General features: G+C 38.2%; 1 protein-coding gene across 1 annotated transcript; it reads right to left on the reverse strand.

Annotated features, from left to right (window-relative positions):
- Positions 1 to 5,700: 5,700 nt before the first annotated feature.
- On the reverse strand, positions 5,701 to 13,346 carry LOC309851090 (methyltransferase N6AMT1-like). The gene is made up of 4 exons (XM_082705863.1): positions 13,040 to 13,346; positions 11,126 to 11,212; positions 10,307 to 10,397; positions 5,701 to 5,827 (listed from the first exon to the last, which is right to left on the reverse strand). The coding sequence occupies exons 1-4, from the start codon at positions 13,318 to 13,320 to the stop codon at positions 5,798 to 5,800; spliced, it is 489 nt and encodes a 162-aa protein (XP_082561989.1). The 5' UTR covers positions 13,321 to 13,346; the 3' UTR covers positions 5,701 to 5,797.
- Positions 13,347 to 13,961: the final 615 nt, after the last annotated feature.

Below are 13,961 nucleotides of genomic sequence, written 5' to 3' on the forward strand. Positions count from 1 at the left end.
GAGTCTCAAGCTGACCACCTGCTGAGTGGAGCCCAACTTGGGGCTCCATCCCAGGACCCTGAGATCACGACCTGAGCCCAAATCAAAAGTAGAACCCTTAACCGACTGAGCCACCCAGATGCCCATCTAGGTCACTCTTTTGGAGGAGGGAGTGAGAGAAAATCTCAGAGAGCTGGCTTCAGTAAGATACCAACAGTGACAATAATAATGCAAATACCAACAAGAGGACACTGAACTGTCATCTTGACATTTTAAGCACTTCATGTATATTCATTCACCCCTCTCTCATGTCTACCCCAGGAGGCAGGTACTATTATTATCAGCATTTTTCAGTTATAGAAACTGGGGCACTTAAATTGGGTAGCTCACTAAGGTCACAAAGGAAATGATGTGGCTAAACTGGAATCCTGGTGGCCTGGATCCACAGTCCATTCTCCTAGTCACTATGCAAATGGTGCCACTCTGGGGAACAGTTGGCCTGGGTCACGCATCATCCTCATGGGCCTCTGGGTCTCTGGGGCAGAGGTGGGAGGAGGCGCAGGTTACATCTGATATATTTTCACCCTTTATTGTCCTTTTATTTCTGCCTGTGCAACTATTAATCTATTCTATACCATTTGATATGTTCTTAAATATCTCTGCATTCCTCTTCTGAGGATTTTTCATAATCTCTTTTAGGATTTTAATTTACTGAGAGATGATAGCTGCTATTATTGCAGTGAGGACATTGGAGTCTGCATTTACGAGTGCGGCTGAGGGAGGGAGGCTTTCTCTACTTGGTTGTGTCACGCAGCCTTTGTGATCCAGGCTACAGGGCTTCATTCAAAGAAATTGGGAGGTTTCCTTCCTCCTCTGGGTCTGGGATGTATCACATAGCACAGCATGGCCTGGGACTTGAGCATAAGTAGAAGTACTTGACTGTGACATTTAGATATGAGGAATGTGGCAAACCTCTGGCTTTCAATGATATTTCTATATCCATCATTTTCATATATTCTCTACTCGATTTTAGTTAATGTCTAAATCTGCACTCTCATTCTATCAGTCCTTTTTTTCCCTCCTTGAGATTACTTTAGATTGAGTTCCTCTGTTTCTTGGTCAAATAAATCATTTGAATTTTTTGTTTAATCATCAGTTAAAAGGGATTTTAACTTTCCCCGGTGCAGGTTTCCTGTCTTTGTAAGAAAAATTTTAAAATACCCATCTGTCCTATTAAATTGCTGATTTAATCTGAATTGAATCCAGATTTCCCAATTTAAATGAGTATTGGTTGAACAAGCATTTTTTCATTTAATTTTCCATTCAATTTTTCATTTCATTTCATTTTTCATTCGCAAGCGGTCTCCTCTTTGGGTTCATCCACTTGTTGTTCTGCTCTGTTTCTCCTGTAGCTGACATAGGATGTGGCCTCTTATCAGTCCACTTGGCAAATAATAAGGGCTTCTCGTGGCCCTGGGGGAACATGGCAAACTACCCAAAGCCCCCCTAGGACGGAGCTGTGACAATGCAGATCCACGATCTGGACCACAGAGTGGTGTTTCCATTCACTGGGGTGGGAACTGCGGATCTGTGTGCTCTAAAGCTGTTTAGGTCAGAAAGGGCATCTAACCAGGATCCTCATTTCTCAAAGAAAGGAAGGAGTTAAATCAATGGAACTAAGCCAGGAGGAGGAATTGAATGTGTATTAGTCGGCATTCTTCAGAGAAACAACTGACTGTTTATACCTACATCTCCATGTCATCTTTCTCTAGAGAGGGATTTATTAGAAACTGGCTCACACATTTATGACCCAGGCAGGAGAAGACCAATGTCCCAGCTCAAAGACATTGAGAGGGTTAGAAGGAGGGGTGTCTCCCTTACTCAGTCAGTTGGATGAAGCCCAGGAGCATTGGGTGGCAATCTGTTTTACTGAGTAACCGATTCCAATGTTAGTCTCGTCCAGAAACACTCTCATAGGCCCAGAGCAAAGTTTCACCCAATTGGGCACCTTGTGGTCCAGTGAAGCCAACACAAAAAACGAACCATTGCAGCATATTCCACAAGAGTGAATGAAGCTTCTGGGTCATGGGGAAATGATACCAAATGAAGTCACGGAGGAAGAAAAGAGAGATTCCCATCTAGGAGGCTCTTTGGTTCACATTCTTTACTGTTGTGTGGGTTCTGTTTATTTTCTCAAAAGTTTTTCAATAGGAATATATTAATGCCTGGCTTTAAAGCACAGTCCTGCAGAGTAAATTTTATATGTATTCCTCTAGGTACCTCCAATGTGAGTAGATGTAGTAAGTTCACATTTTGGGTTAGATTTCTCAGTCCACACAGGCCATGTGTAATTTTCAGACTATGAAGATTAATAAAGGGAATTTATAAATAACATGAATGGAAATTAATATGTAAGGGATTAATTGTTCATGTTAAAAATAACATGGTTCCCCAGTGCATTTTAGGGGATGACCTTAATCATCCAATCTTGCAACCTGGAGATCTTGCCTACTGGAAAAGAACTCCAGAAAAAAAAAAAAAACTCTTCAAGCCCTTTGGAAAGGCCCATATCAGGTCTTGCTAAGCAGCCCTGTGCTGCCAAACTCCAGGGAATAGGCTCTTGGATTCACGTGGCACACTGGAGGAAATCTCCAGATTCTGTGGGACCTGCACAGCATGAGGTGACCTAAAAGTACAGATTTCCCAGCACTGAAGTGGATGGCATCTCAAGAGACAGCTTTGCCATGATGCCTGGACGAGACCCATGTACCTTTTCTCACCCTTGCTTCCTCTCTCCTTCATGGAAAGACAGTGCTCCATCCCACCTTTACCAAACCCTTGCAGAAGGGGGCAGCATTTTTTTGTTGTTGTTGTTGTTGTTATGATCTTTCAGAAACAGCCTCCTCATAATGCCATGACAAATCAATCTTTCCCCTTGTTTTTGCTGGAGGGCAGAGGTTTCTGAATCCACAAGTCTTTCTTTATTCGGAACCACTAACAGACTCTGGATTCTTAGCCACATTCACGGTCTCCACATTTGCACACTTACAGGCTGTATTATTGGATAACATTTCTAGACAGTACTTTGATATAATACAATTCTAATGCAGCTTTGACATCTTGCTGTTTTGCAAATAGTTGTCCACCTGTTGTGTCATGTCTATACCTGTGCTGCATCGTCCTGAGGGCACTCGGTTAATTCTCTGACAGGCTGCTTGCAGGGCCCAATATTCTGTTTCTGTTTTCATGACTGTTTGAAGCAGGGACTCCAGGAGGCATGCATGGCTCTGGGTTGGCCTCCATAGGGAGAAATGTTCTCTCCTAAGTCACTTAGTCTCCTAAGTGCCAATAACTATTTTCAGTTGGCTACTTTCTGACCTAGGGTCCTGACTTAGAACCACAATACAAGTTGGAATTTTCATTTGAATTTTTATTTTTCTTAAAGATTTTATTTATGTATGTATTTAAGAGACAGAGAGAGAGAGTATGCAGCGGGAGCAGCAGGCAGAGGGAGAGGAAGAAGCGGACTCTTCTGCTGAGCAGGGAACCCAATGTGGGACTCTATCTGATCCTGGGACACCAGATCATGACCTGAGGCAAAGGCACATGCTTAACCGACTGAGCCACCCAGGGGTCCTGGCTTTATTTATTTGAGAGAGACTGCATGTGCTAGCTCTTGTGCGAGCAGAGGAAGGTGCAGAGGAGGAGGGAGAGGGATAGGGTGAGAGAATCTGGAGATAAAGAAAGATCACCCATGACAGAATGGGAACTACTTAGTGACAGCAGGAGAGTCAGGGAAGCAAGTATGTAGCTTAGTAGTGGAAATGTGGGAGAAAGGAAGCCCATTCACGTCCCCATGTTCCCAGAATCTCCTCTTCATTCACTAGTCTTGCCAGAAGTTTGTAGACCTGGTAGACCATGATTTACTTAACTGCATTTCCTCTGTTACATATATAGGTTCATATTATTTGCCATCATAAATAAACATGCAATAAGCATATTTTCTGGACATCAACTTTTAATCTACTGTTGAATGATTTTTTTCTTTTCTTTCTTTCTTTCTTTCTTTCTTTCTTAAGATTTACTTATCTGTCAGAGAGAAAAACAGCAAGAGAGAGTTCACAAGCAGGGGGAGCAGGAGGCAGAGGGAGAAGCCATCGAGCAGGGAGTCTGACACAAGACTCCATCCCAGAGTCCTGGGATCACAACCTGAGCCAAAGGCAGAGGCTCAACTGACTGAGCCACCCAGGTGTCCCTTGATTTTCTTAAATTATATCTCAAGACTGAAATTATTGGACTGAAACATTTTTATCATTCTTGAGATTTAGTCACACAGTCCCTTTCTAAAGAGTTGTATTAAGTTGCATTGGCTAAAATCTCTGTTAACCTTGTAACAATGACTTCCTTCTCATAGGAGTTCCTAGTCAGAGGAGCAACAAGTTCTTAGTTGCTTAGCTGCCCTTAGTAGTGATAGCAGCTACACAGACTTTGCCATCTTGGCAGAGGACAATGTAATGTTTATCAGCCTGGCCATGCTTCATTGATGAATAAAACAGGTCATGAGAAGTTCAAGGAAAGCTGGCCTTAGTTCATTATTTTTTTTTTTTAAACTTTGTCTGCCTTGACCATTCTCTCTTTCAATTCAGATATGTTTTACCTCTTCATTATTGAGGTTTTCCAAATCATATATTTCAAGATATTTCTTTTCCCTACCTGAAATAAGAATCAATGCCCCTACACTTGTGAAAGGAGGAAATTGTTGACTTTCAGAAAGAATTCCTATAATGAATTTAAGGATGATTAAAAATATTGTTCTGCAAATTTACCATTCATGATAAAGGGCACACACACACAAATTTAAACATATGGCTTGATTTTGATAGGAATTTTAAGGATAATACGGGTCACTGTATTTCCATTACTTTGAGATTCCTTTCCTTTGTCTGCCAACATACTTAACAATTGACAATTATGAGTAATATCAGACTGGTTTGTGTTAATCAGCAGCTGACTAATGTCATATAATAAGTTCATTTGATTTTGTAAAGAAAATAGCTGAAAATATTAATAATTAAATCTTGTTACCCATCTTATCTCTTCATGTGGAGTCACTACACAGGGGGGGGATTAAACACCATAAGATCAACTTTTTCCTTCAATCTTGGTAATAAGACCTTGACCTAAATGTTTCAATAGTCAGAATTTTAAACTGGACTCAGAATTAAAACAGATAAATACATAAATCTTTAAAAATACTTTCTTCCCACGTTTTTAGAGAAAAATGTATTAGATGGCTAAAACTGTATACAGAGATAAATATTTTTACATTTTCTTTCAGATATAGGTTATATGCATTTACCTAAAAACAGGAAATTAAACTATTTACCAGAATGAGCACAAAATGTATAAAAAGCCTCTGCTTTTCAACAGCTCATATGTTTATACTCTGGGTTCACTTTTCGAAGATTAAATAAGGAAGCAAGCTCTCCTATGTTCTGTATAGATATACATATGCTTTAAACCCATTGCTCTAACTTAAACATTTATTTTCTGTAACCAAGAGAAATGTTTTATGAGATAACAAAAATCATCCAAAAATACATATGTATAAAAATAGATACACATATATTTGTGCATATATATGTGTCTGTGTGTATATATATATATGTATGCGTATATATATATATATTTTTTTGCTTTCTACTTTACTCATAAAATAAAGATACATAAATAAATATATTGGATGGGACAATTAGAGAGGCCTGAAAATTGTGGAAGAGACACTGAAAATCTCAGTTGTCTGGCATTTTGTAAATCTTTAAACCACTGGGTGCAATTTTCTGTGAACCTGCAACAAAAATGTCTTTTTAAACAAAGTGCTTTCAAGGCACAATGCCATTTAAAGTATTCCTTTGGTTCCTCTGATGACTGAATTATATACATACTCACAAAACCATGTCTCGTCATGCCACCCTGCACTGTCACAGGCACAGTAAACTAAAAACACCGTATCTGGATGGGCTCTCACCCCTAAAGCCATTTCCTTCAATTACCACTTTGTACAGACTCTCATCCATGAACTCTAAAGCTATTTCTTACTTTCTTTCTTTCTTTTTTAAGATTTGTTTATTTGAGAGAGAGAGACAGAGCGCACACACATGCACACATGCCTGAAAAGGGCAGAGGAAGAGGAAACAGACTCCCCACTGAGCATGGAGCAATATGTGCCACTCCATCCCACAAACCCTGAGATCATGACCTGACTTGAAATTAAGAGTCGGTCACCGAGCAACTGCACTTAACCAACTGCGCCAACCAGGCACCCCCTGAGGCTGTTTCTTGAGATGGAATAGCTGAAATACTTCAAGGCAGTGTCCGAAGTATCAGATATTTTATTAACATTCTTACAATTCTCCTATATATGTATAGAGACCTACCATTATTCACTAAATATTTTTCTTTAAATGGACCTTTTTTGTTGTTGTTGTTGTTAAAAAAATTTGCTCTAATGGGAAATCAGTATTACTTCCTGGAAATAGAAATGACTACAAGAATAAATGGGATATAAATTTTTAAAAATGTCATGGTTATAGTTACTGCTTCCAGTCTGAGGGTGATGCAGGCCTTCTGCCTCTTTGTTAAAGAGACATTTGGAGGGGCGCCTGGGGGGGGGGCTCCGTCAGTTAAGCATCTGCCTTCAGCACGGGTCATGATCCCAGAGTCCTAGGATTGAGTCCCACATGGAGCCCCACATGAAGCACTCCCACACCCACCTGCCCACTGTGGGGGGAGGGAGGCTTCTCAGCATGGAGACTGCTTGTCCCTCTCCTCCTTCTGCCCTGCTTGTGCTCTCTCTCTGTCTGTCATTCAAATACATAATAAATAAATACATAAGTAGGTAAATATGAGACTGATTCACTACCTACTGTGCTAATGAGTAACCTCATAAATATGTAAATAAATAAAATCTTTAAGAGAGAGGGAAAAAAGAGACATTTGCAAGTGTTTAAAAGGTGTTAAAACTGAGACCTTCTCCCAGATGTAATCAAAATGGCTGAAGGAGTATTAGAGAGGGTAGAGCTTTTACATCATGTGATGTAAAAAGTTATTTAACACTCAGTCTTACCATCTCAGCACTGGACACATCACTGGGCTATATACACACAGCCTTACAACTTCCATTTTATCCAGGTTCCTAAAACCATTTCTGTTTGTCGTTTTAATAGGCCTGTTAACTGTAAAGTTCAAAGAGAACACATGAATAGTATCTTTGAGGAGGGTTACAGAGGTACCTCTTCTTTCTCTATTCATTTAAAAAGTGAAAAGTAACATTTTTGAGGGAAGTGATTCAGGAACACCTTTGTCTGCAAGTAGGAAGATGACTAGTTATCTGCTGTTCCTTTTGGTAGTGATACTGCAGCATGAGGAAATACATTTGAAATAACCAATTTTCAATTACATAAAGAAATTAAGTTTCTCACATTGTTAAAAAAAAAAAAAAAGTCCAGAAGGTAATTTTCCGGAAATGTTAAGAAGGGAAACTAAAAAAGAATTTTCTTTGTAATTGTTTATAATGGCTTTGAGGTGGGGGTGCCTGGGTGGCTCAGTCATTAAGTAGCTGCCTTTGGCTCGGGTCATGATCCCAGGGTCCTGGGAATGAGCCCCATGTCAGGCATCCTGCTCAGTGGAGAGCCTGCTTCTCCTTCTCCCTCTGCCTGCTGCTCTGCCTACTTGTGCTCTCTACCTCTCTGTCAAATAAATAAATAAAATCTTTTAAAAAAATTGTTCTGAGGTACTATATATTAATAATCATTGCAGTATGGATTTTAAATAAAGGGCAAAATTGATATTAAAATACAGAAAATTATCTAGTTTAAAAAGAAAATGGATTAAATGACAAAGTTACTGTAGACTGGATATGAGGTCTAATCACACACACCCTTCACCCATCCACATTCAGCTTTTGCGTGGTCTCAGAGCATTAGAACAGATCTAAAAATGGGGAAGTAAGCAAAAAAGGCCTCTGACAAAAAGTTTTAAATTCAAACAGCAAAATGCACTTTATTTATATAAGAGGCTCTTATTTAGGGCCCCTGAACTCTTAGCTTAAATACAAGTTTAACTAAATCACTTGTTTGGTCTTCTAGCAAACAGCACATGGAAAGAGAGAGCGGAAATGCTACTAACAGGTAACAGTAAAATAAGACAACATAAAGCAAGAGAAAAGAGACAAAGAGAGGAAATGAAAACTCAAAATCACTGTAGGCTCTAGCTACTCAGTGTAAGGAAGAAAGCCCTGAGTAATCCTCATCACAGCTAGCACAGAATAGCAACTAATGTTCATTTTAATGACCCTGAATCAATCAAAGATAAAGTTATGTTTAGTTTATTTTAAGTTATGTTTAGTTTATTTTAGGAATGTCTGGAAAGCCATATGCCATATCTGAAAAGTCTTTTTTTCTAAAACTAAAAAAGAAGCAAAATAAAAGTACTACTTTGTAAACAGGTAAGCTTAGTTATCTAAAACAATGATTTGGGGGGTGCCTGGGTGGCTCAGTGGGTTAAGCCTCTCTGCCTTTGGCTCAGGTCATGATCTCAGGGTCCTGGGATCAAGCCCCACATTGGGCTCTCTGCTCGGCAGGGAGCCTACTTCCCCCTTTCTCTCTGTCTAGTTGTGATCTCTCTCTGTGTCAAGTAATTAAATCTTAAAAACAAAAAAACCAAAACAAAACAAAAAACAGACAAACAAAACAATGATTTTTATCATGGCTGTGATAATCTATGCCTAGTGTTCTGAATATTAAACAAACACAGAGTTTTGTAAGTGGATCATAATACCTACGCTAATGCCTCCTTCTTCCTTCTTTCTTTGTCAGCATTCAGGGTCACCATCACTCAAACCACAGAAAGAGCTGACTGGCATGGAAGACCATGAGCCATGTCCTGAAACAGCCATGAGACTTCTAGATTTAGACTCAATTGTCGGGGCTTAAATTCTCTAATTATCACTCTATTAGTTACATGACTTTAAAAAATGAACCTCACCTCAGTTTCCACCTCTGTTAAAAAAAAGATATTTTGAATTTCTTATTTAAAGTTTTTATATACCAAAACCATATATTTAACACTAGTCATAGAAACAATAAAGAAGTAAGTTAAAATTTTAAAGGGCAAAACCTTTAATGTAAATTATGTAAATTAATGTAAATCATGTAACTCACCTAAGTACCTTTCTTGATAATCTAGTTTTTAATAGCAGTAACAAGTTCTAATAGGTAAGAATTTCTTACATATTTTGCTTAATTCCTTCTAAGCTGAAAAATAACTTCTGAGTTTAAAAAAGCAGAAAAACTAAATACTCTTAACAATAAGAATACACGTCAAGAAGCACGGAAAGCATTTTTATTTCTTATCCCTATCTGATACATGGTGTTAAGATGTTTTACTTACAAAAAAGCACTTATAACAACAACAAATATCCAAAACTATTCAAGTTCTACTAATTAAAATATTAAAGGAAAACTGTGACTGGGAAATATATGTGTAACTTGAAATGGTGGTTCTGTAATTGTGATGTGTTTTTTTATCTCTCCAGGCCTCATTCTCCTCTTTCTTCTGATTTCATCTCCTTGATCTCTAATGGGTAAATTCTCTATCCTCACATTCTCAATCCATTTAGCTTGGGTAGGGCTTATCCCAATACAGCTGTTGGGGTGGGACTATGACTCAGGCCTAAACCAGTCATCTGCATATTTCAATCCCCTTTGGCCACAGTGAGACATTTTGAGATGGCATATGATCCAAGATGATCCAAGCAATACTCATTCTGGGGCTTGTAAGACTAAGTAAATAGAAAGAGTTTCTTTCCATGGAAGGATAAGGGAGGTGTTTGCTGAGAACTGAGAAAGTTTCTTCTTTAAACTTTCCATATTCTCAAATTTTCTTCTTACCAAGAAGAAAAAGAGTACCTAGAAATAGCGCCAACAGAGAAGTTCAGAGTTAAGAAAAAGATGCCTGTTGTATCATTTGAGTTCCTGGAGGCAGCTGTGCCTGAAGCCACACACTTTACTTAAGCCAGTTTAAACTGGATTCTTTGTCACTTCTGACCAAAAGATGACTGATCCTTCCAAGACAGTAGAAGTTTCCTTTGAATTTTGGACAAGATGAATTACATCAGTTAAGAATTTACTTTGTAAATTATGGTGTATACTATTTAGTGGATTAAAAGTTAATTAATTTATCACTCAAGCTTCTTTGACCTAATCATCTTAACCTTCACTTACTTGAAAAAAAATTAACTGTTATTGGACAAGGATGAACAGCTCACCAAGTCTGTAATTACTGGCTGAATGTGGACTTTGTTACAGTGTGCTGTCTCCAGAGTGCAAGCTGATGCTTCAGGGTTGATATCAGAGCACCTAGAAACAGAAAGAAAGAAAACTGTATTTTGCGAACATGAGGCAACCTATTACTGAAAATTTTTAAAATGTTCCACTGCTTTTTTAAAAAGCAGATTTAGAAAAAATGAAAATGCTTTAATAATGGCGGAGGAAAAAGAAATAAGATGTTATATTAATGAAAAAGATTGTTATATTGATATAATGTGCAAGAATAGAAACTACACATACATGCATACACATCTGAAGGAATTATGAATCTAATGAATACTATGCCACCCCAAAAATGAAATTTAAAAGGAATTTTTGAAAGATAGTCATGATCAATATTAAAAACATAGGAAATGGGAAAAAAAAGAAAGAAACACACTTTGGACCATGTGTGGTAGAACTGCAAGTGATTTTTATTTTCTTCTGTAAACTTTCCATATTCTCAAATTTTCTTAAAAATTTAAGTAATTTTCAAGTTTGTTCTGGTAATCAGGCTATTTGCCTAAAATTTTTCAAATTTAGAAATGCCCTAAAATTATTTTGTTGCTTCTATAAATTATGTAGTATGATGGAACAGTTTTGGACATGCAGTTAAAATGTTTAGGGAAGAATAATTTATAATCTGAGTCCTTACTACACTTAAGTAGACCCTTTCAGATATATACCATTCATTTACAAAAATGATTTCATTCAGGCAGTCATACCCCAGTGAATTTCTTAGTGGAAGATGTGGATGAATTTGATATACTTATACTTACATGTACAAAGCTTGAGGACCTATCATAGAGGCTAGGAATGCAGATACCACTCCAGACCCTGATCCTACTTCAAGGCATATTTCCACTCTAAAAAAGCAAAATAAAATAAATGAGTATAGTAGGATCAAAATATACATCACAGAAAATGACGCTCAATCTACTTTTAATGTGTATTTCTCCAGCATCACTCGCCTTCAAATATATGGAAATACAAAAGAAATTTATAAACACACTAATTTCTGACAACCACTTTGTGCTCATTTAATACTGTTTAACTCAGAATTGTTTGGGGTGTGTAATTAAAGTCCATAAAATAGATGTATTCCAATTAATTACCACAAAACATTACATAAAACGATGGAATAAGGTTGAAGGTTGAAAATATTAATATGAAAAACATCAACCCTTCTCACAAGGGTTTAGTAGTTTAGTACTTCCCTAAAATGATAGGGTTAGTTATTATACTCTTTATTTATGATGTTTTCTCTATCATTAAAAGTACATAACATTCACATATCCATTAGGATATCCTAGGGGGAAAAAAAGTTCCCCCTTTCTCTTAATAGATTTAGAGCAGGGAAGAAATTCATTATTTGTACAGCTGTACACTGAAGAGAGAAAGTCTCACAGAATCTAATCTTAGAATATTAGTATAACTTTAAAATGCTTTTGAATAAATTCCTTATAACACTCTATTTTATCCTTCAATTAAATTTACTTCCCTGTCTATAATCTACATATGCATCAAAAGCACTAGTTACTCCATCACAGAAATGGGTTTAATGGGATTTAGGTCTTGCTGGCTACTAACACCTCAAACGACCACCCAAAAATAAACTCTAGCAGCTTCTAACTTTTGGAATCAATCCACATTATCTGACAACCTTACCTGTTGAATTATCTGTTGAACCTTACCAGGAGGCTTTTATTTGAAAATAACTATCATGCTTTCATAAACAGAATCCCAAGAACAGAAATAATCTGACTTTATAACAAAATCAGCTCCTTTCACAGCCTACTTTGCAATGCAATTTGTGCTTGTACATTTTTCTGGGGTATCTTGAAACTTAAAAGAAATTTTATCTTGAAATTTAAAAGACAAATTACAAAAAGAAATATACCATTCGACATTCCAGTAAATCCCAAAGTTCCATCGTTTACAATGAAAAGCTGATTTAATAAGCGTTGGGGCATTTTACATATGGAAAAATCTGACCAGATTTCAGAGAGAGAAACACAATACAGAAATACAGATCTATGAAGCCTGACTGCTGTTTCATCTTGAGATACCAATTTCAAGTCTTGATCTTTAAATAAATCTAATTACTCAAATTCCTTTCATTAAAAAAAAAAACGCAGGTATTCATTCTTTTAATGTCATTTAAAATGTATGAGGGGCACTTCAACAAGTCAATTTTGTTATTTACAAAGTGCTAGGGAAAATCCCATAGGCTGCTAGCTCTGTAGCTATTTAAAATTTTCAGTTAATGAAAAATTACGCTCTGCAGTCGCACTAGCCACGTTTCAAGGGTTCTGCAGCCACGCGTGGCGAACTGACTAGTTGTTCAAGGCAGAGTATGCTGTTCGGTGGGTTTCAAAATACTTATCCACGCCATGATCCCACAACCTCACTTCATTTTTGTGTCCTTCCCTTACTATAGGGTGCTTTTGTATACTGAGTAAATTAAATGCCACGCACCTTCTAATAGTTACGAAAAAATTATATTAATAAGCCACGTTTTCAGAATATTTAGTTTTGAACGTGTTAGCCCATCACTGCTCTGGGGGCTTGTGGAAAAGATACACGCTGGCGTAGTTAGGGGCGGTGGAGCTCCCCAGACCAAAGCAACACCTCAGCAAAGTAGAGACACCCGGTCCGCTCAGGACAGGTATCTAAAGGAAGATCGTCTGCACCGGCGTTCTGGTGTCCATGTTCGCCAAGTCTGCGGACACCGCCTCCTCTCCTGCGGACTGCACGCCTTCTTTCCCGGGCTCTCCTTTGCCGCCGCCTCTCCAGAACGCTGAAGCCCTCTCCCACGGGGACCCTCGTCCTCCTCGCATCCTGTCAGTTCAGCCGCTGCTGCCTCCAGCGCCTCCAGCAGCAGGAACCTATCCTCCACGGACTCGTACACATGGGTGAAGGCGCCTCCGCCCACGCGACCATGCAGCGGTGCGGGGAAGCTCGGAGCTGCCATCTCTCTTCCCTCCGTCCCACGCGCAGGCGCCAAAATTCCACGCGCGCAGGTCCAGCAGTGGAGGGCGGGGCAAGGGGGGGCGGAGCCGTGGGGGCGGGGCGCCAGAGGCGGAGAGATGAATCCCGGCTTGTTATTTCTAAGTCTGTCGGTAAATGTTCTTGGAAATTCTAAGGGTTATGTAATCTGCAACTGCTGACCTTTGCTTTCTTATTTAGAATGTTTAAAATTTATTTTATTTTATAGGTTAGCCCTTGATGCAGGGCGTCCTCGATTGTTTTTGACTAAGGGGAGTGTTTTTTCCTTTACATTCAAAAGTTTTCTTCTATTTCTTGTTTGCAAAGAATTGAACAAATACATATGGTTACTAAATTCTACTTTTTTAAATATCAATTGAACTTTAAGTTTTGAGCTTTAAGATTAAAATTTTGTCTCACTTAATTTTTTACTTTAGTGTATTATAAAAATTACCTTCCTAATGTTGAATCATGAAGGCACTTTTTATCAGTCTCACTCAAGCAAGATGATTTTTCTTTTAATATCCTACTGAATTTTGAGTGCTAATAATCTAGCTCTGTTTTGATTATGCTGTCCTCACAGGATGAGTTAGGACATTGTTTCTGGAACATTTGGTAGAACTCACC

Source organism: Mustela nivalis (assembly GCF_964662115.1).
Source record: "Mustela nivalis genome assembly, chromosome: 17".
NCBI classification, from domain to species: Eukaryota; Metazoa; Chordata; class Mammalia; order Carnivora; family Mustelidae; genus Mustela; species Mustela nivalis.

Coding starts and splice junctions, on each gene's coding strand:
- LOC309851090 (XM_082705863.1), bottom strand. CDS start 13,320: ATGGCAGCTCCGAGCTTCCCCGCACCGCTGCATGGTCGCGTGGGCGGA. Junction 11,213..13,039: donor ACATGGACACCAGAACGCCG/GTGCAGACGATC, acceptor TTGCTTTTTTAG/AGTGGAAATATGCCTTGAAG. Junction 10,398..11,125: donor GGTCCTCAAGCTTTGTACAT/GTAAGTATAAGT, acceptor TTCTGTTTCTAG/GTGCTCTGATATCAACCCTG.